Source organism: Hetaerina americana, unplaced genomic scaffold, assembly GCF_022747635.1.
Source record: "Hetaerina americana unplaced genomic scaffold, ioHetAmer1.1.p SCAF_6, whole genome shotgun sequence".
NCBI lineage: Eukaryota > Metazoa > Arthropoda > Insecta > Odonata > Calopterygidae > Hetaerina > Hetaerina americana.
In genome coordinates, this window is record NW_027287205.1 from 36,503,297 (window position 1) to 36,527,167 (window position 23,871).

At 41.9% G+C, this 23,871-nt stretch overlaps 1 protein-coding gene across 1 annotated transcript in view; it reads left to right on the forward strand.

Annotated features, from left to right (window-relative positions):
- Positions 1–21,562, forward strand: part of LOC139695304 (homeobox protein SIX6-like) — a 35,551-nt gene extending 13,989 nt beyond the window's left edge. Inside the window, exon 5 of the mRNA XM_071594006.1 lies at positions 21,088–21,562. Within this exon, the coding sequence (XP_071450107.1) occupies positions 21,088–21,562 (475 nt within the window). The remainder of the gene's footprint in view (positions 1–21,087) is intronic.
- The last annotated feature ends 2,309 nt before the right edge of the window (positions 21,563–23,871 follow it).

The following is a 23,871-nucleotide window of genomic DNA, read 5'->3' on the forward strand; positions in this document are numbered from 1 at the left end:
CGTCAACTGAGCTCACCAGTTGGTCTGTAATGACAGACGGTCTGCCCGAACGCTCATCGTCGTGTGTGTTCCCCCTCCCCATGTTGAAGTTGCGACACCACCGCCGAACAGACGACTCGTCCATTACATTGTCTCCATACACCTCCTTTAATTGGCGATGAATATCACATGGGCGAACGTTTCTTGCATTGAGGAATTTAATCACTGCCCTCACTTCACAACTGGCGGCGTTCTCAATTTTTTTAAACATTGTAAACAATCACAGAAACAACACAGGCAATGCTAGCGTCACGCAACTTGGCTCAGAGAAGGCAGACAAGCCACTGAAGCTATCTGACCTCGTCCAGCGGCTACTCGCGTCGTCAGCACTTCATGCGGCACGAACGGGTACTACTTTCCGGATGACCCTCGTATATTGCATCTACAAATTGTTATCTCTTTACTGCAGTGAAAAAGTAAATGAAAGGTGTTAGTCCGCTTAAGGTAGGCCAAATTTGGAATGTGTGACAATTGCCTGGGATCTATGAGAGGAAACATTAATTGAGCAGTTGGAATTATTCCGTGAAATTCCGTTAGATGTGTTTGTATTGAATTGTCACGAGAATTGAATCAGTGTGGCGGGCATGTGGGAGAAATTAGGTTGGGATTATCTTTATTCTCGAAGAGGCCAGGCAAGAATTGGACCTCAATGGCTGCAGCTTGCGAGGTATTGTGTAGATGTACGTATCTAAGGTCCTTGTCATTGACTCCTTACTATTTGTAAAAGCTTCTTCATCTAACGAAATCCTTCTTTTAATATAATTTCTACTTTGCACATTCTAATCTAAAACACAAATACATGTAGATGACAAGTTCAGTTCATTGGCAACCATCTTGATACTCAATCGAGGGTAAGATTCCAACAATCGTCGAATACGATTCACATTATTGTCGGATTTGCTGGTTGACGGCCGCCCAGAGAGTTGTTCGTCCTAAACCTCTTTCCGGGCCTACTTTAGGACAGAACAGAGTTCCCGTACGCCTCACGAATCATTTTGTTCGTCTCCTCAAGAGATTTTTTCAGTTTAGCACAGAACTTAGTAATCGCGTAACGTTACTCGATCGTCGATTCCATTTATTTCGTGACACGGGAGGCGCACAGAGGTTTACAATAACTGATGTCCTGCCGCTTCCACAGCTTGGAGAGCACTGAGTACGGTTTTGCGGCAAAGCTCACCCCGCCCCCCACCTTCTCCAAGTAGTTAGATCCCACTCTGACCAATAGCGCCGCTGGAAATTCAATTGTATTACTTATGGAACACACCCTTTATTCCCCTCATAGAGTGGTATTAGTAGTCATTTGTCATTCTCCATCTATCTGTTGACTATCCTTAATTCTGCATAAGCCGCATGTGAAAATATTATCGATCTAGACCTCTTATGATGTTGCTTTCCCCATTGAGTGCATGTGGCAAATTGAATTAACAGCATTTCTGGCTTAAATGCTTCCACACAAATGTTACGAGTGAAGCCATTAATTCCTTCATTCATTTAATCCTTTTTCCTAGTCTCTTGAGCCTATTCTTCACTGGAGTTCGAATATTTTTGAAATAAAAAATTGAGGGATAACACAAATATTTTCCCCGCGCAATCATAAAAGTAATGGCTGCAGAGGAAGGAACAGTACCACATGACATAACAGACGAAAAATTATATTAATGTTAAGCATTATTTTGAGCCACCATCACGATCTCAACATGTGGTCCACAGGTTACTACTTTACAGCAACTCCCATTCTATTCTCATCACCGCCAATTCTCTCATTCCTCCGTCATATTCGCAGAAGTACAAGTATCTTCCACTAATCCAAAAAAAATTTTCCCTATTATTCCTCTATGGATTCCTTCACCTTTCACCCCTTCCATGACATTTTTCTTCACGTTTTCCTCGCTTTTGGATAAGCTTTTTCACTAGCTATTTGGTCGCTTATTCTGTCGTTATTTTGTAGCGCCACTCTCTCCATTGGATCTATTATTCTTTCTTCCTAATCTTCTTCTCTAGATTCCCGATGGTGTAGGACATTTAGTACACGCTTCTTTTCGATGAAAACATCCTGACTACTCCTCTACTATTAGTTTCTCTATATTTCACTGAATAAATTGTTTTTCTTCGATCGCAATTTTGCTTGCATCCTATATTTCTGCTTTATATCTGTCTCTTGCTTCCTCCAACAATGGCGAACCTACTTGAACCGGTTGAAATTGAATGCATACTTCACAATAAAGGTCCTCGTAGACTTAAATGCTAATTCTTTTCCAATATGCATTCATTTTCAAAATCGCCAAAATTCCAGAAACAGCAACAACCTTCCTTGCGCCTTCGTTAGGGTTTCAGGGTAATTTATTGAAGCGGTTCAATAGAAATAGAGAGCATTTCTAGATTATTTTTTAAAATTATATCGTGTCACCCATTTACCTCAAATATAGATCACTGCTATCATTGAAGTCCATCCTAATTTTCCTTCAGATGGCCCATTTATGTTTCGCTAAACATTGTCAGAAGCTTCCTGTGGATCCACGGATGAATTTAAATTTGTGTGGTCTGTATGTGTTCTATAGTCTATTATAGATTCATTCAAAATTAATTGTGGCTTCTACTATCTTACGGATATGAGACGAAGGGGAAACAAGATTGGGGTCACTGGATATGTGCTGCTACCGAAGGATGGTGAAAATAAAATGGACAGAGTAACAAATGAACTATTGATTCGAAGAGTGGACGAAGAGAGGAGTCTAAGGAGGGCACTTGCAAGAGGAGGAGGGAACCTAATTGGGCAAATTCCGAGGCAAGATACGTAGCTTATTGAAGACCACAATTGGGGAGGCTATAGAGGGGAAGAAATCCAGAGGAAGACCAAAGAAGGCATGGGACAGGATATTTTGGAGAGCTACACGTAACCCATCATTCAATAAGTCCCGGGACTTATTGAACGTTATATTATTTTGGAATGCGTAAGGTATAATTGTCATCGACTACCTTGAAAAGGGAATATCTATCAATATCGACTATTAAATTGAGTTTTTGAAGGTGGAAATCGCAAAAAATGAGCGTACATGAAGCAGAAAAAAAATCATCTTTCATCAAGACAATGCACCACCGTGCCACAAGTCAATGAAAACAATGGCCAAATTGAAGGACTTGGGCTTCAATCTGCTTTCCCACCCATCATTCTCTCCAGACCTAGCTCCCAGCGACTACTGGCTTCTTGCTGATCTCAAAAAGATGTTCCAGAGAAAAAGATATGGCTCGAATGCGGAAGTTATCGCTGTAACCGAAGCTTATTTTGCGGACAAGAACAAATCATTTTACAAGCATGATATCGAAAAGTTAGAAAAGCGTTGGGATGATTGTATAGCTCTTTAAGGTGATTATGACGATGATTAAAAATGAATTTTACGAAACAAATGTTATTTTCTTAGTTAGTCCCGGGACTTATTGAACGATGCCCGGGACTTGAACAATGGGTTAATACAAACCAATTCTAGGATAGTTAAACCTTGATGATGATGAAATATTTGTAGATATTCTGCTTTTATTGTTACTCTCTGGCACAAAAACTTTTTATTTATTTTTACTTTTTTGTGTTATTTGTGTTATTTATGTAGCAATTGACTCAAAAACAGCCAAATTGGCCTTTAAATTGGGTTAAATTATCGTATTCCTCTAAAAATCCTTCGGTATTCCTTTTGTTCTACAGATAACCCAGTTTTTTTAATAGAGCTGCCTCCGACTACAATTTCTTTAATTTTTTCTTCGGGTCTATTGGAATATTATAGATTTCTGGTACTTTTTTTTACCTTTGGCCCTTCAATGCAGCGAAAATTGCATTGCAGCGTTGAAAAGTAGATCCAATTTTTCCTGGTGCGCTCAAGTCCGCAAACATGGAATCCAATTGGTAGGGAAATTGTCATGCATTTTGGAATCCATGAAAGAAGTATTTTATCGATGTATGAATAACGAAAAACATGCAAGCGTAACGTGTTTATTGGAGAAATTATGTCTGGAGCCCCTCGAGCCACGAAGTGAGCAGTCAAGACTAAGACATTTAGTGTGATACAGAGGAAACTAGTTTAATTGTGACGCATAGAAAATTACTATGGTTATGCATTACCACTTACTGAAGAATCGACCGCCGGTATTAAATAAAAGAGAGAGACACGGTCATAGATTCGAGTGCCCGTTTTCCCCTCATAATATACGGAATCGAAACAAAATCAACCGTAACAAACCCTAGATTTTTCATTTAGAAAAAACAAATGTAAAGATTTTGGCCCGTACCGAGAGTCACATATCTAAAGCTGCCTTTGCACTCGTTTCCCGTGATCATGCCTACTTCGTAGAAAAAAGCCCCCTTCGCATTCGAAAACTTCCTTTGTTTAAGCTGCCAAAACGAAAGGAATTGTGGGCCGACTTTTGTTTACCTTTGCTTTCTTAATGTAGACTCCATTAGAAAAAGGTAGTCTTACGAATTTCGTACAGAAATATTTTCCATCTCACACATCCCATAGTAAAGGCCTGCTTCGTAGGAGCGACTCTCGGTGCGGTCCTTAATCGTGCACAATCATTATTGGATGATACAAATAAGGATATAAGTGTACCTTTGTGTGTGTATATGTGCAAAATATGCTTATGTTTAAGTGCATATTTATGATTTAAATCTTTGATGCCTTAACAACCCCCGCCACACACCCTCACGGCATATCGCGGGTCATTGTGTAGATGTAGATGGCTGGTGGCATGACAACCTCCATCACACACCCTTTCGGTGGCTTGTAGTGTAAGTTGATAATGATGGAGGTGGTGGGAATATGTCAAATTTTTATGCACGTGGCATTCGGAGTACTCACCCATCGCGCAATTAGTCTTAACCCTCGTGAACAGGCGGAAATAATGCGTTGATTCCTTCGATTCACTCGGAAAAAAATTGTGCCCACCCCCCAAGGGAGTATCATGGGGTTACGGGATGCGATGGGGTGGGGAAGTTTTTAAGGCCCTGAAACCCAATTATGGCAGCGTTCATCCGATAAAACCAATAAATCAGAAAAGCACGCCAAACCCTCGACTACTCCCCTCTCCTTTCTCTTCCAGCTCATAACTTACCCAATGGATGTCAGGACGAGATGTCCCTACCCTTAACAGTAAACCATCCCTCCCAAAACCCCTGGATCCTTCCTTCGCCGCCCCTTCGTTTCACTCCTTCCCCAGCCCCCTCCCGACCCTTCCGAAACCGGCCCCAGTCGCTAACTAACGAGCGAGAGGAGGGTGACAAATGAAACCATTGAGGGAAGAGAGAGAGAAAAAACCCTTAACGAGGCAAAGTGAAAGGGAGTGGGGGGGAGAGGGAGGGGGTTGGAAGGTTTTGAAGATGGGCGTGGACAGGGTGCGCGAGGAACGCAGAAGGGTAAGCGAGGGTACTTACAGTCGCCCTTTGCCTCCGGATGAAATCCTCACGGGGTAATTCGACTCCGCGTCCGAGTTCGCGCGATGGTGGTGCGGCCATCGATGGTCATCTCCTGTTGTTCTTTTGTCGGTTGTCGTCACGGGAGTTCCGGCGTTGTGGACCACTTGGGCAATGATTTGGGAAATTGAAATAATGGCTGTTGAATAATATCGAACCGAGGGGAGATATGTGGAGAGGTTCCGACGTTGCGATTATAAAAAAGCCCATAGCCTTCACCTTGGAAGGCTCGCGGTTTCCGAAATTGTAAAATATTTAGTTTTGATCGACCTACGCATTTAGGTTATTCTATTTACGTATTCATAGTGTAAGCATTCTGCAAAAGGCGACAGATTTTTCCCATGGTGATAAACTTTATGAATTCAAAAGCCTTCAAATCTACGCCCATCGTCTTACTTCAGTGACCATGTTTCCGTACCTTACCAAACCACGTTACATGTTAAAGTTTTGACGAGCAATTTCTTAATACGTTTACTTAACGTTCCTGTCATCAATTTCCTCCTATTCGTGAAAGCTTCTTTTTCTAACGCAATGTCCCTACTGCTTCAACCATTTTGGACCAGCACACTTCCAAGCTAGATAAAATGTTCGACCTATTTATTATTAATTAAAAATTGGCAATTTTTCACAAAATATTGTTTTTTGGAAAATTGCCAATTCTTAATTAATCATGATATTCCACTACAACACGCCTGAAACGTCTCTTTTTATGTTCAACCTACACTATTTTATGAACTCCTATTTCATATTTAACTTAGCCTTCCTCTTTCTCGAAAATCGCATAACTTTTGTTTTGTTTACATTTATTCTTATACCATACCTCTCGCAATTACTCAGCAATGCTTGTAACTCCGTGGCTGAGTGGTCAATTAAATCGTGGTTATCAGCAAATCTAAATTCATGAATTCCCCACCTATCTCCATCTCTTTCCTTGCCTATCTTACCATTTCCTTCGTGTATCAGTTGGAAAGCGAAATTTGGCCGTATATACGAGGATAGGTCAATAAATAAATCGCCAAACTGAATAGAGGTAATGATAATCAAAGCAGCTGACTGAAATTTATTTAACTTTTTTACGCATTCACTCTGTACATTCAGACACTCATCCCATCTCTTTTTACAAGTCCTTGATTGCCGGCTGCAAAGCAGCTTGTGATCGCTATCGCAGCTACGTGTAACCTCTTGGACTACGGCATTATCATTTTCAAAACCCCGGCCACCATAATGATTTTTTATGGTCCCGAACCGATGAAAATCACTGAGGGCTAAGTGGGAAGTTTACGGTGGATGTTCCAAGCGTTCCCAATGAAATTTTCGAATCAGCTTCTGTGTTTGTTTGCGAAGCGTTTGCGACTTACATACCCTCGAATATTGGCGTGCCCTATGTACAAGAATAAAATCAGTCCGGTCTTTTTTTAATAACACCTTGTATACACGATCAAACCTCAACCTGAAGATATTCTATGGAACGGAGACGAAACTTTCAACTAAATATTACCAATGCGCTGGAGAACCGAAATCTTTTTACAGCCACGTCATCAAACACGGAAGACGTCTACGCCATTATTTCACGCAATATACGTACTACAGGGAGTAGATAAACAGCATCATTTCCAGACTGAATACGCACACATGGTGGAATGTTTCACTTATGTGTTTGAAATGAATATTTATAAAATATAGTGAAAAAATTAAAAATAACTGATACTATCCGACTTTGAATCCACATAGAATATGCTGCCAGCATTTTGGGCCCTTCTCCAAAAGTCTTGATGGAAGAATTGAATAAAATGAGGTGTTGAGATAACCGATTGGTGAAAAAAGTATGAATGGACCCAAAACGTCTCACAATTGCTTCGTAAACAAAGGATTGGGGCCATAGAGACTTGAAGTTATTACCGTAGCCAAGATATCAGGCGCGTGATTTCGCTTCGAGCATCCAGTGAATAGGCAATCTAATTCCCGTATTCATTCATTCATGAGCCTAACAATATCGTCAAAATTATCACGACAGTCGATTGAATTGAGAGATTCAATGATTCGATTTGCTCTTGCACAAACTCTCGACGACGGATCAAAGAGAAGGTCACACTAGCATTTTAATGATTATCTCCCCTTCACGGACTTCTTTCGGGATATTCTTATTTATGGCTGGTGTCGTAACACTCCCTGCCACGTACCCGATGGGTTTCTCTTTATTGTGCACAGTTGGGAAAATATTTTTCACGTGGTCTTCTCCGATAAACTATGATTATATGTGGTAATAAGTAAATACGTAACCCCTCAGGCCTTGAAATTCCAACAGCTTTGAGAGCCATAGCTCCCAAAACTTCCAAAATACACGTATCTTACTCCATCAACATAGTATTTAAATTTAAGTATTTAAGTTGTAAGTAAAGTAAGTTTTTCCCTTGATACTTCCGATGAACCGAAACATGAATAAGTGGATATGTCTGTATATTTATGTATGTTTTATATGCATTATAACTTTTTCTGGGCGTATATAATATTATGCGTTACCTGTAGTAGATTTTATGGCTATCATTTGTGTCGTATATTAGGAGTTAAATCTGGAATATTTTTGTTGTTTGTTATTAATTTTATAAAGTTCCTGATATTTTGTAAATACGAGGGTCATCCGGAAAGTAGTACCCGTTCGTGAAATAAAGACACAAAAGTAAATATTAACAAACATAAAAAATTTTATTTGAAAGAGGATACTTTAAACTACTTCTCAACATAATCTCCAAGCAAATTAAGGCATTTGTCATAACGTGTGACAAGTTTCTGTATTCCTGCTGCATAGTCCTTCGCCGCCAGCTCATTGAGATACGCGAGGGACCCATCTTGCACAAATTTTTGCATAATGCAGATGGTGTTTAACAATTTCATGAACAATTGTTCGAGAAACATTGGGAAAATGCTCACAGATGTCATCAATTGTGACGCGCCGATCGTTCCTCACGAATTCGTCAACTGAGCTCACCAGTTGGTCTGTAATGACAGACGGTCTCCCCGAACGCTCATCGTCGTGTGTTCCCCCTCCCCATGTTGAAGTTGCGACACCACCGCCGAACAGACGACTCGTCCATTACATTGTCTCCATACACCTCCTTTAATTGGCGATGAATATCACATGGGCGAACGTTTCTTGCATTGAGGAATTTAATCACTGCCCTCACTTCACAACTGGCGGCGTTCTCAATTTTTTTAAACATTGTAAACAATCACAGAAACAACACAGGCAATGCTAGCGTCACGCAACTTGGCTCAGAGAAGGCAGACAAGCCACTGAAGCTATCTGACCTCGTCCAGCGGCTACTCGCGTCGTCAGCACTTCATGCGGCACGAACGGGTACTACTTTCCGGATGACCCTCGTATGTATTAATGTATTTTTAGATTTTATCAATTTTAAAATATTCACCGAACTAATATCTTCGTATTCTAACGTGAGTTCACATTAAATAGTGATAAGAAAACGATCCTTGTTAAAAATTCAAAAAACCGTAATGTCAAGGAAACATTACCTGTACTGGTAGTAAATTGCCGAAGTTTAAAAAACAAAATCGCAGAATATCATCACTTTATGTACGCGCATTTTACAGATCGCCGTACGACAAAGATAATTCATTAGTAGAATTAGATCAGCTGATCAAAGGTTTCTTATCCCAACACAATGATCGCGACGTTATAATTGGTGGAGATTTCAATGTTCTATCTATTGATTGGGGTACATTTACATAGTTTTAAAACGGGGGGTAAAGTCAAAGATATCTGCGAATCGCTATTGAATTCTTTTATCTTGAACTCCTTGCATGAACTTGTCATTTCACCAACTTGGGACGATAATATTCTTGATTTGTTAGTAGCGAATATTCCCGAAAAAGTCTTTAACTATTGAAACTGTAAAAGGAATTAGTGACCATAGGGCAGTAAACGCCAAGTTTCCGCTCTATGTGGTCCGAAATAAAAAGCCTAAAAGGAAAATCTTCTTGTTTAAAAAAAGGGGACTACAATGACCTAGAGTGCGAGCTACAGAGTCAATTTGCAAGTTTTAAGAAAGATAGTAATCATTGAAATACTGAGGATACGTGGAATCACTTCCTTGAGACTAAGCGCTCAGCATGCAACAAGTTCATTCCCAGTAAATTTATAAAGCATGAGACGGAACGTAGATGGTACATCGCGGATATTAGAAAAGCATTGCGACGTTAAAGGCTATGTCACGCCAAGATAAAAATCATAAGGGAAGATATTTCGAGCGACAAAAGAATTGAGATCACTAATGATTACAAGATACTAGGGTGAATGCCAAGAATGAATTACGAAAAGCGTTAAGCGAATTCAAAAGGAAAAGATTAGCGGAAAATTTTTAGGAGAAAAGTAAAAATAATATCCGCGGCCTCGGATATCGCAATAATGGTGTAAGAATTGACGAAGAGTGCTCCACCACATTTTCCAATCCTGATTGTCTCCGTGGTCACATCCGCGATTCGGATATCCGGAGCACACGGCAAAAATCCGAAGTCTTAATTAAAACAACTACGCTCAATTTCGATGGATAACTTTCTCTGTTGGCACAAATAGTCAAGAAATATCGTAAGTTATCATATTTTGGATGACACGATATTTTTATTTCTGTCCATTTAGATTGGCTAAAATTACTGCATTTTTTTGTTGTGTAGGGCGGGACTTCGACGAAGGGCATCGAACGCTCAACTTCGTCCTTGGGGTTATCAAAAACCGACCTAGAATGGTACACAACCGTCAAAAGGCATATTTTTATTGTTGCGCTTAGGATTGTAGTAGAGCTTAGATCGCAGGTACGTATATTCACACCAAAACTAGACCGGTATTCTTTTGATATAATATAATGAACGTTTGGGAAAAGAGCCAATGTTTCATACAAATTTGAAGCCACGTGTCTAACCAACGTGTCTCTGCTTACACCTGGGCAGGCAGCCTGAAAAGCAATAGTGAGGGTTATGAGATCAAGTGCCGACAAAGGTTCTGGAAGAACAAATCCAGGGGGCGCGAATTAGCGTGACAAAGTCGACGAATTGGACGGTTTTTGCGCCCTGTCCCCCCCGCGCGTGTATAGGTTCACAATGGTGGGGGGTCTCCTTGATGCGCCGAGAGGGGAACTCCCTTGTCGTTCCATGGAGAGTGGGCATGGCAGAGGGAAGGGCATTTGGAGGGGGGGGGAGGCGATGAGGGGCGGATCGGATCGCGGAGTAACGAGTGACGAGAGGGGATGATTGGTCAGAAGGGGGGAAAGCTCGCGTCGCCCGGGCCTTCTTGCGGTTCCGACTCGACGGGAGTCCTAACATTCAAACCGAACGGAGGGGATTGGACCACCAGGATGAAATAAAAGAGGTATATAATACCGCTGATAGGCTCAAGTACTCATTGTAGTAATTATTAGGAAAGGTGACCGACAACGAAGGTCATTTGTGCCATTAGGGATAGGTAGATCATGTGATACGGGTAGGATATCCACGAAATGGAGGAAGGATGGAGAGAAACCCGGCATAAGTCTACTGTTACGAAGTCTACGAAGGTTTCAAGGGGTAGTACAGTTTGACATCCCATCCGACAGACTTAAAGGGATCTTCACGTAAACCTCCAAGAAGCTATCGGGATACCACTGAAAAATCCTGACGTTAGCTACCGAACCATTTTGATCGAGATAAAAAAATAACCACAGTATATTATACGCACAGAAAATAATAATTGAAATAATAGTCTTGAGTACTTACATTCACTTACAATTCATAATCTAATCTTGTCTTTAAAAAGATTTAAATTCAGAATTAAATGCCTGTTTTTACTCTACTTATATATTTATTGTATGCTTACTCAGCTCTGAAAGTTGCATTTTTAAATTACGTATGTATGGGTGACTATTAATTTATAGAAGTCTGGTGTCCTAACACCCCCTGCCAAACGCCTTTGCGGAATTTTTTCTGGGATCCTGCGCAGATGTAGATGGACCGTGCACGGAGGATGTGGGGTGGAGGGGAAAGGATGGGCTATTTCTCTCTCGTCCCACTGCAGGTGCAGAACTGGAAGGGAGTGAAAAGCCCTTACCAATGGTACTTGGGGTGGGAGAGTGCATGGGAAATAACAAGGGGCGGTGTACCGACAGGTAAGGGGCCCGGGATGGTGCGTCGCGGGTGGGGATGATTGTGGGGTGGTTAATGAGGGGTGGCGAAGCCAGGGTTGACGCACGGGTGACGCAGCGCCCCTCCCCCTCGTCTTCGCCTCCCCCCCACTCGCCATTGAGCACAGTGTGCGGGAAATGGCACCTCTCGATTTGCAACAGTAGCCGGAAAACATGGCGCGCCGCGATGTGCGCGTCGAACGAACAAGTGAACGATGATGCCAATGATTTAGCCGAGGCGGCGGCGTGCGGGGGCAGGCTCGAAAACCACGGATCAGAACGAAATTATTATGTTTGATAATTTGGGACCCGCCAATGGGGGATCAGGGGCACGGGTCTGAACGAAAATAGGGGGCTTAAAAGGGACACCCCCCTTCAACTACTCCACGCTCGAGCAAATAGACTTGACGATCTGCCTGTCATGTTTGATTTACATCTACACAGTACCCCCTCAAGCCGCCGCAAGGACATGTAGCGGGGGTGTTAGAACACCAGTTTATTGTGTACACCTTACCCTGCCAAATATTTAATATATACATAACTTGTAATAATTAAAAGATTAAAATGCTCTTGATGTAAAAAAGTAATTATTTTTAAAATTTGAATATTTTGTTTAAGATTAGCCAACTTTATTTATTTATTGATTGAACGACTTTATTGGGGTAACATTGAGACCCCATAGTCCCTTCTTCCACCTAACCCTTGCAGATTACAATAAAGACAATCACAAACACCCAAGCCCTAAGTGGAGGAAAACCCACCTGGGCAGGAATCGAATCTGCGACCTTTGAATTGGCTGGTGAGGACATAGTTATATAGTTGTAACATAGTTATTTTATTTGTTACAAATAGGGCAGCTTTGTTCGCTCAACCCGCACGTAGGCAGGTGGACAGAGCAGGCCAACCCATTAGAGGATGTACTTTAAACGGGTTTTAATTTTAAAAGTCCCTCATGTACAAATATACAATTAGACTTGTATTAATATGTAATTTCACGTAGACATAACAACACATACACTTGCAAGCAGACATGTCTATTTATACCATGCAATAATGATGCGTGCTTGACCTTAGCGTCAAATTTTGCATTTAAAATAAAAATATATGAGTGTTTGGGTTCGATTTAATTATTACTATGTATTGCGTGAGATAAGGACGAGTGCTTGAAGCTATCATTTATCTGACTTTGTTTTTATCCTGGTGATTCTATTTGCCAAATTAATGTGAGGCAATTAAAATTAATTAGGTTTCACCGGTGAACTCAGTTGCTCAGAACCTCTTAATTAGTCATACGTAGTCTTTCCTGTCCTCTTCGCGACCCCGGGTTTCCCATCCTAATTCCGTAAACATACTTCTCAAACTTACTTTCTTCTCGAGGCAGTTTTTACTGTTCTAGTACCAGACTTTCTCTGAACTTTTTTCTAGTTCCTTTATTAACATTTTTTCCACGGATTCCAAAGAAGCACTTTCCGCGTATTTTAAATGTGGTCTTACTAAAGTGAAGGACTTCTTCCTTCTATTGCATTACATTTTCCTACTGCTGTCTCCTACTTATGACCAGTCCGCGGATATTTAGGGGAACAAGTGCTTATTTTTTGATAAGATAACAGGATACAGAATTGTATGTAAGCGTTTCATGAATAAATCTTCCCGGAAACGGACATATGACAATACTTATTTCGAATTTAATGTCTATCCTTGACATCTTTGTTTAGGACAACTTGAAAAGGGCTAATTCTGTGCGAGAATGAAAATTGAAAGAAGTTCATTGTTTTGTTCGTGATTTTCTTAGAGTATATCATTTAATGAAGCCTAATTGACAAGACTTATTATAGCCACCCGGTACCGAACCTTCTAGAACCTAAAACTAATCAATGGGTAGTAGAGTGAGTGCAATAATAATAATGTGATGGAATATTAGGGGTACCGTAATAATAACACAAGGATAATTACGAATGAGGTCTCAATATTTCCCGGGGAAGGTGGGCAATTGATAAAAATAAAGCTTACAGATGATGGCTGGTTACCGTTTTTGAAAATATTCCGGCTCGGTATGAGGAATGGATGTACAAATTAAGCATGAATTATTTTTGTGAAAAAAATGAGTATCAATGGCATTTTGGATATAATGAAATGGGAACATACTATATATGTGGAGGAAATGATTAAAGAGGCATGGGAAGTACTGGAGATAGGGACGAAATTAGGGGGTAATTCGTAAAATCAGTTAGGTTGGCTGATGACGAAGCTCTAGTTTTTCAGTCAGTCAAGGGGTTGCAAGCATTGCTGAGTGAATTGGAAATTCAGTGCGACAGATATGGGACGATAATCAATATTAATAAAATAAAGGTTATGCGATTTTCTATAAAGAAAAAGGCTAAGCTTAACATTAAAATAGGACAAAAACTAGAGCAGGTGGAACAGTTTACGTATCTCGGGAGAGTTTTGGACCAATGTGGTCAAAGTAGTTGGGACGTAAGGAGAAGAATTGCGCTAGGCAAAGAGGCTTTCACAAGGAGGAGGTAGTTGATGACAGGGACGTTGAGTAAGGATGTAAAGAAAAGACTCGTAAAAACTTTGATATGCTGGGTGGTTAGGTACGGCGCGGAAACATGGTCACTGAAACAGGAGGGTAGAGGTAGATTGAGGCTTTTAAAATAGTGGTGTGGGGAAGGATGGAGAAGGTGAAGTTGACAGAAAGTAAAACTAATGCGTAAGTGGTTAGTAGGGTGGGGGGAGAAGAGATAAACGGGAGAAATCATAAGGAGGCAGGAAAAATGGATGAGGGGCGTATTGATCGACAGTGGGATGTTGAAGACTGTAATAGAGGGGAGAATGTTAGGCATACGAGGAAAGAGCAGGAATAGGATAGTGATGTTGGACGGGATCAAGGTAGGAGGGAAGTACACAGAGATGAAGAGAGACTTGTTGTAGAGTAGGATGCTATATTGTGTTTTGTTAGGAGCCACACAAAATATTTATTCGGTAGTTGTGTCTATCCAAAACCTACCTTAGCCGGTAAATCACCTATAATAATAATGTATATGTACTCTCTCTATTTCTCGTTACCCTGTCAACTACAACAGCCTCCATTAAAAAATACGATAACAGCTATACGTAAACACAAACAAAATAAATATTTTAGATAAAGTTTTCGAGGGACACTTAAATTAGGCTACATCAAAAATCAGTGCCTATCTTCCAACACAGCCTTCTCTCCCTAAACATTCGCGACCATATTAATATTATCGGAGAAATTTTGAGACGTGATATCCTCACGCACACAGCCCGCTAGGGGAAAGGTAGTTGGGAATTATACAATAATAGTTGATATGAGATATGTAGAAAAAATAATGACAGCCTTCAGAAGAGGAGAAATATGTAGGCATGACTAGGGTAGACGATACATAACTTGAGAATTTAATCGAATCAATCATGGGATTGATCACCTGTGACGATAGAGAAGTGTATGAGTTATTTTATGTCAAAGCTGTTAAATCAATTATTTTTCATGCTGCTACTTGAAACTTGCTTGAAGATTCTGGAGTGACGTGCTCTTCCTCTGCGTTGGTCCATTGTTCATCTGATGACGTTTCGCACTCGTTTTGGGATGCATCTTCAGATCTGGGAAAGAAGGTACAGAACACTCCCATATGGCATGAATCTACCAACGGGCCGAAACGTCATCAGCGGGAAAATTTAACGACAAATCGGGACACGAAAATCAAGAATACATTGTGAATCTCTGCGCTGCAAAAGATTACAGCATAAAAAAAATAGCTCAACTTATGCACACGACTCAATTAGGTTTTGCGAGTGCCGTGAAAATTATCCCAAAGACTTTCTTTTAATTTGGAAGCAACGGTTTAGATTCAACCCTGTGTTTTTCCCATCTCCGTCCTACAGTTAGAGATGAATTACTTCCCCCCCTCCCCCAAGTCGAAGTAGGCACACTCGCCAACAACCCCGGATTCTTAAAGGGAAGGAATTTCCATGCAGTCCGGGCGTGTACCCTTGCAACATGAAACCTAAAAGTGCTTAATTGTCCTTGGTCCCGGGAGGCTTTTCGCACCCTCGCGGGTTTGGGAGGGGGGTGTGATGGGCGCGGGGGTGGAAATGATGGGGTGGCTGGGTATGGGGGATTTTGGGGTGGTGGTGAGGTGGGAGAGGGGGAGGGCGGGGAGAAGAGAATTTGAAAACGAGTGGAAGCTAGGAGAGAGGTCGGATGTCAACTCCTGTAACGGAACACCTTTCGTCGTCGTTGGCCCGGGAGACGGATTATTGGCCGCCATTTATTTGTTTCGCTCATTCCCCCTTTAAGGGTAACCCGATCCCTTTGCGCCCTTCCCCACCTCTCTCCCTTCGTCTCCCAGTCACCCTGCTCCCTTCCTCTCCCCCCCGGTGACTCTTGTCCCCCATCCTTCCTATCCAACACCCCCAGCTTCACCCCGGAAATCTCAGCTCTTAACGCCATGGCGACTAGATCGTTACAAGTTTTCTTTTTCCCCCCCACGCGCCCATCATCTCCTGGTTGAAAAAAATCGAAAAACTAAATTCGCAGCTGTTTTCCCCAGGGCGTCTATTAGCGCTGATCTTCGATCTATGCGTTACGAGTGAAAAGGCACGCTTGATGATCGAATTTCGCTCCACTTGGCCAATGAGTTGTGGAACGGATTGCCGTAGAGTTTCGACAAAGATGCAGAATGGGAGGATATTGATAATAAACTTTTATTGTCATTCTTCGGAAAAACAAAGTAAGGAAATCTTGTTTACAGCTATAATTTCCTACCAAAGAAATAATTTGTTTCTCCTACGTCTCTCAACGTCTCTGTCATCAACTCTCTTCACCTTGTAGGAGCATTTTGCCGGCAATTCTTCTCCTTACATCCCTACTACTTTGACCATTTTGATTCAAAACCCTTCCGAGATAAGTAAACTGTTCCAACTGCTCTAGTTTTTGCCCTCCTATTTAAATTCTATCCATGGTCTTTGTCTTTCTGGAAAATCGCATAACCTTTGTTTTATTTATATTGATTCTCATCCCATACCTTTCGCACTGAATTTCCTATTCACTCAGCAATTCTTGCAATCCCTTCGCTGACTGACATACTAAAGCTTGGTCATGTGTAAACCTAACTGATTTTACGAATTCCCCACCGACTTTAATTCCTACCTCCAGTTCTCCCCATGCCTAGTTTATCATTTCCTCTACATATACGTTGAACATCACCGGTGATAGTGGGCAACCCTGCCTTACACCTATTCCTAGCACTGCCCATCCGGACTCTCCGTTCCCCACTCTTACCTGAACAGTCTGAGACATAAACAGGTTGCGGATTAGCCTCCCGTCCCTCCAATCCATTCATATATTCTGCAATAAACTTATTAGTTTTCCCCAATTCAGTCTATCAAACGACTTATCGAAATCTACGAAACAGGCAAATACCTCCTGGTTGTGTTCTATATTCCTCTCGATTAATAATCTCATTACTGCAATGGCATCACGCGTACCTCTCCCCTTCCTAAAACCAAACTGATCATTCCCTAAGTAGTGCTCTCCATCCTTTTGTCGATGATCCTTAGAACAACGTTTGCTGCGTGGGTAATCAAACTTATTGTTCTGTAGTCCTCACAAGATGTAGCCTTTACCTTTTTCGGAATAGGAACTAAAACTGATTTCACAAAGTCTTCCGGCCATATTCCTTCCTCATAAATACTACGAATCAGCCCATATAGCCTCTTCCTCCCACATTTTCTAAACATTTCAAAAGTTCCGCAGGAATGTTATCCACCCCCACGGCCTTATTTGATTTCATCTCCCTTAATGCCCTTTCTATCCCATCGTCGAGTATGCCTGGACCTAAGCTATCTTCCTCTGCGTCATGTTCCTTTTCCACAGGTATGTCTAACCTTATTGACCTAAGTTCTTTACCATAATACGAGGGTCATCCGGAAAGTAGTACCCGTTCGTGAAATAAAGACACAAAAGTAAATATTAACAAACATAAAAAATTTTATTTGAAAGAGGATACTTTAAACTACTTCTCAACATAATCTCCAAGCAAATTAAGGCATTTGTCATAACGTGTGACAAGTTTCTGTATTCCTGCTGCATAGTCCTTCGCCGCCAGCTCATTGAGATACGCGAGGGACCCATCTTGCACAAATTTTTGCATAATGCAGATGGTGTTTAACAATTTCATGAACAATTGTTCGAGAAACATTGGGAAAATGCTCACAGATGTCATCAATTGTGACGCGCCGATCGTTCCTCACGAATTCGTCAACTGAGCTCACCAGTTGGTCTGTAATGACAGACGGTCTCTCCGAACGCTCATCGTCGTGTGTGTTCCCCCTCCCCATGTTGAAGTTGCGACACCACCGCCGAACAGACGACTCGTCCATTACATTGTCTCCATACACCTCCTTTAATTGGCGATGAATATCACATGGGCGAACGTTTCTTGCATTGAGGAATTTAATCACTGCCCTCACTTCACAACTGGCGGCGTTCTCAATTTTTTTAAACATTGTAAACAATCACAGAAACAACACAGGCAATGCTAGCGTCACGCAACTTGGCTCAGAGAAGGCAGACAAGCCACTGAAGCTATCTGACCTCGTCCAGCGGCTACTCGCGTCGTCAGCACTTCATGCGGCACGAACGGGTACTACTTTCCGGATGACCCTCGTAGTTCTTCTATATATTCCTTCCATCTCTCTTGGATCTTTTCTGTTTCAACGATTATATTACCCAACTTATCTGCTAGTTATAACTATATCACTATATAGCTGTTAGTACAGATCTTCCCTTCTTACTTCCCGATAGTGATTAAACCTTACTGTATGGCGCAACAATTTCACCCTACCTCTGCAAACTTACCATATTCTCGCACTATCTCTTCGTCATGCTTCTTTTGCCTTATTTGTTGCCCATCTCAATTTATTATTTAACTCCTTGTACTTCATTTTGCCGAACTCTGTGCTTACATTCTTCCATTTTCTTCACTCATCTATCTTTCTAATCATATCATCCATGATCCATGGTTTCCTTTTTTTCCCTTTTCCCATTAACGGTTCTTAAAATTTCTTTTGCGGTTTTCGATATCCCTTTATTGATACATTCCCATTTTTCTTCGATAGTACTCAGCTCTTTTCCGTCATCCATGATTTTCTCTACAGCCACTCCTGCCTTATCTTTTTGAAATGGACGGTACACTTCATTACAACTAAATTGTAATCAGAGTCCGCATACACTCCCGGGAACCTAAGTGAATTGATCAAACTGTTCCTAAACCTGTGCCTAACCAGAATATAATCTAAATGATACCTTTTTAAGTCACCTGGAATTTTCCATGTACACCTGCGCCTTTTGTGGTGTGTAAATCAAGTGTTGGTGATGACTAGCCTCTTTCTCCTGCAAAACTCAATTGCTTTCTCTCCGAGGCCATTTCTCGCACCTAAACTGTAGTCCCCCACCTAATTATCATCTCTTGCTTCTCCTGCCATCGCAATCCGAACTCCCATCACTATCAAATGTTTTCCTGCAAGGACACGCGATAATGTCCTCTAACTCAGCGTATATCCTATCGACTTCTTCCTCCTTACAATTGCTTTTTGGCATGTTTACCTGAACAATAACCAAGCTCGTCGGTTCTGCTTTTATCTCTACTAGTAATATTCTATCCGTCGATTGCTCTATGTTATATACGCTTCTAACTACCTTTTTATTCAATATTATGGCAACTCCGCGTTGGCTCTCCTAACAGTCCAAGTTCCTATTCTAACTCATTCGGTCTTCTTCTGTGTCTTTTGTCTGGTGATGTAGCTTTCCTTTGCATGTTTTCCCTGGATTACAGCAGCCGAAAACTTGCCTCTCTCGCTGTCGGGCACGGCACAAGGGCGATTGGGCCAAGTCCCATAGTTGCCAAGACTCATATTCTCTATATTGTTCAGCATAACATTATTGGGATATGAAATTGAGACGATATCTAAATGTCTATCTTAATAGTGTTTTTAACGTGACACCATCACTCAATGGCCACTGTTATTGGGGTCAGACGCCTTTGCAGCCGCCTCACTGAGGAGCAGGCGCTCCTTGGACTACATTTCGTCAGGCTACTAACCCTCGACCTATCTGGGTGATCCTACTAGGAGCAATTATTATTGCTACCGCTAGGACAGCTCTAGGGGGTCATCGGAACGAGCAAGCCCTTCCTCCGCGTCAAGGTTGTAGTCCATGGGTGGGCCGAACTTAGAGTTGATTACTGTTTTTATGATTTATCAGGGCTATGCGGTTTTGAAGAAAGATAAAAGTAAGTTAAATATTAACCAAGCAGCTCTTAAACGTACACAAACCGAACAGATTTCCTACCTCGGAAGTGTTCTGGACCAAAATAATCAAAGTATTAGTGACATTAAGAGAAGAATTATGTTAGGCAAAAACGATTTCACATGGTTGGAAATTATGGCTGGGAAATTGAGTAAGGTTGTTAATATAACACTCGTTAAAACTTTGAAACTGAGCTTGGTTTGTACGGAACGGAAACACGGTCGTTGAAGCAGGAAGATAGGAGAACGTAGATTTTGAGGCTTTTGAAATGTCGCTGTGGAGAAGAATGCTAAACAAACGAGGAAGTGCTAGGCATTAGACGTTTTCCAATGCCTAGCGGGAGGTGAGAGAATTGTTGGGAGATACCCGAAGAAGGCTGGACCGATGTATTTAGAGCATTTTGAATGGCAATGGGGTGTTAAAAACCGTGATAGAAGGGAGCTGAAGGGAGGCTGGAATAAGGAACAAAAATATATAGGTTTACGAATGCGAAACCTATGGAGCGTTTATTTAATTATTGTGTGTCATGATGCTCCGAGTAAGGAGAGGCCTGGAAATTCAACGGTCGTTTGTCTCTGTGGCCACGGTAAAACAATACAAAAATTACGAAAAGTGAAGAGTCAGGCGTGATGTTGTGGAATCGAGACATAATAAAAACCTTGTTGCAATTTTCCACAATTAAAACTTTATTTCGACCATGGTTTCGATACACTGTATCATCATCAGGTGAGGAAAAGTACAAGGGGAAGGAATGTATATAACATAGGTACGTACCATAGGTATATATATTCCTTCCCCTTGTACTTTTCCTCACCTGATGATGATACAGTGCATCGAAACCATGGTCGAAATAAAGTCTTAATTGTGGAAAATTGCAACAAAGTTTTTATTAATACAAAAATTATTTTTATTTTATTATTATTCTTACTTTATTATATTACTTACTTACTTTTTATATTGTTACTATATTCCACTAAGTTAATTTTTCTACAGTTCATTTCACAGTATGTCCATTTTTAAAGTATGTCGTCAAGGGTAGACTGCCATCAATAGAAAATATTAATCTGAACGATTTTATTGCACGTCTTTTGCAGCGGAGACATGTCCCTGAACCCTCATGCGACCCAGGACCACCCGCAGATATCTCTCGGCAGCCTACTGCTTCAGCACCACGGCACGTCCTCGCCGGCCTCCTCCTCCTCCGTGTCATCCGCCTCGTCGGCTGGCTCCCCCACCGACCGGATAATGGCCGGCCACCACAACCATCACCACCACTCGCTAACCGGGAGCCTCGACCAGTCCTCACCTTCGTCCCACGTGTACACCGCATCCGCGCCCGACGGGTGCTGCTTCGCCGGCGGAGGCGGCGGGGGACAGGTGAAGAGCGAGCCCGGCATCGCGCACCACCACTACCACGGCTACGGTTCCGCCTACTCGGCCTACGCGGCAGGAGGGGCTTCCGCGGCCTCTGCGCCCTACGACGTGGGTCAGGCGGTCGACGCGACGTCGGCGATGCAATTCGCGTCGCTCCACCCGACCGCCGTGACTGCCGTGATGACCTCGCATTGAGACGTGCTAACGCCGTTCGGAGTACGGACCTGCGTTTGCCCTAAAGCTCTACGTATCCGTTTTCGGTCTAAACTGCGCTGAGCACCATTTTCGGTCAAACGGCTAGTTTAGCTAAAATCATTGACACGGGGAAACTATTAGGCCAGGCGTTCACACTCGATTTTCTATCGCGCGAGGTTTCGGCCGCCGAGAGCCGTGCTTTGTGGCGAATGTGCGCATGCGCGGCTGGCTGATCGCAAGGGATTTAAAAAATTGCGACCAAATAGGGACGCGATTGTCGCGGGCTGGAATTAGTCACAAGAGTCTGCCCTCCCCGCGGGGTGAGGGCATGTTAGGGCTTTATGTATCTGGTCCAGTGGAATTTTTCTCGCCGAATATCGCTCTTCGTGTGGTTTTCCGACTTTCATTCTTAACCACATAGCGGTTTCGATGAATTTTCTGTCGGAAATAGTTAATTTGCCTATAATAGGTCGCTCCGCAATATTTCCTTGCGCCTGCTATTCCTTTATGGCGGCGAGTGAATTCCGCTCGTGCGTACCTAAATCTGGTCCCACTAAAGTGATCCCAACTACCTTAATAACATGCCAGAATGTTAAGGTGAAGACAATTTACAACGCTAATAATGGCATTAAACCTTAGGCCGACTGTGTAATGACCGTATTTAACGATGATGAGCTTTAGTTCGTTCTCATTCCCTTGTGGTGTGACGAGTGGCTCTTAAACGAAGTGCAATTTCTTCCGGCATCCGGCATCTTCGAGTTTCAACGGTGGTCTGACCCATTCCACGGAAGGACAAGGCATGGATTCCCAGGTCGTTGAATACACGATCACTTCATTGCTGACGTCCTTTGCGACTTGAAGCCCCCGTTGAAAATCATTGAGAAGAACGACAATTCATAGTTTGCTGCCAACGTTTCCATGTATATCTATGCATTCCCACGGCAACTGAGACAACTTTCAATAGCCTACCACAAAATTTTTGAGTAGATTTGCAAGAGGATAGTGCATTTGCTCGATATTTCACATCCAGACACATGTAAAAACCGTAGTGGATCATCATTGATTTTCATCTGCCGGAAAAATTTGATCTACAATGCGATATTAATTGTGTTCAATGAAGAAATATTCATCTGATCTTTTATTTGTTCACCACACAACCCATGAAAATCATTTAATTGTTCTGATGTTTTTAAGTGAAAATTTTTTAAATCATTCTCAGTCATTGGCATAATAATTCATTATGGCTCTATGTCCCTCATATGATTGTATCTACAAAGCTGCTCGTCAAAAATGACTGTTTAATCTATTCCTTATCTCTACGTATTTCGGAGAATTACGGAAAATAAACTGATATGTTCATGAAATAGCAGTTTATGACGATGCACTGCAATGTAGAACACGTTTATTACATGCTGTCTGGTCTTTGAGATATCGCGATTGTGTACCGTCCGATAACCCAAACTCAAATATGCTTTATGAAGTGATCGTATATGGACAGACGGGATATAGTGGGAGTATGCGAGGTGGCTAATATCGAATTCCCTTTCAACAGCGGGTGGACAAGCGTGAGATAAATCCCATGTTAGACTTTATAATGGTTTTGGTTCGTGTTTTCCCTGATTGCGGACCAGACCAGGTCAAAATCATCACGTGCCCCGATGTGATAAACAGTGGAAGTGGATCCCAGCAGACCTCCTCAATTTATGTTTCAGGTCTAGTGCAACATCAGCATGATTCTGCCCAGGTGGTTTCGAGAAAAAGCTAGACTATGGATATTGTATGGAGGATGATTGAGGAGAGTTATCCCCAGCCGATGAACGATCGATAGGCTTCGAAACCGGCTGCACCATAAGATGGCCATGTGCCCTGTTGTGACCATTTGGATGATTGGAAGTGAACAACTCCTTCCCAAAAATCTTCGGAGTTTTGGCCATCAATGGCCAGAGATATAATTTTGGTGTCATACCGTGTGGTCCAGAGATTATTCGGATGGACAGGTAACTCTTGGGGTCCTCTGAAGCAGAGATGCTGGAGGATTAGGTACCCCTAATAACCAAGGATTCAGGTGACTCGAGTCGCCCCTAGTCTGGTATCAGATCTGACCTGTAACAGTTCACTCAGTCTTAGTCGAACAATGTTTCGTTCGAGTAGAAAATACCTCATGGGGACGGGTCTGACGTGAACGCGTTTCAAGGAGGGTGATGTGATTTTTCTTAGAAAGAAGACATTTTAAGTGCAATTTTTTTTTAACCAACAACCATCTCATTAATTCGCGTCGCGGAAGTAGTTCATTCGATTTTTTTATTACT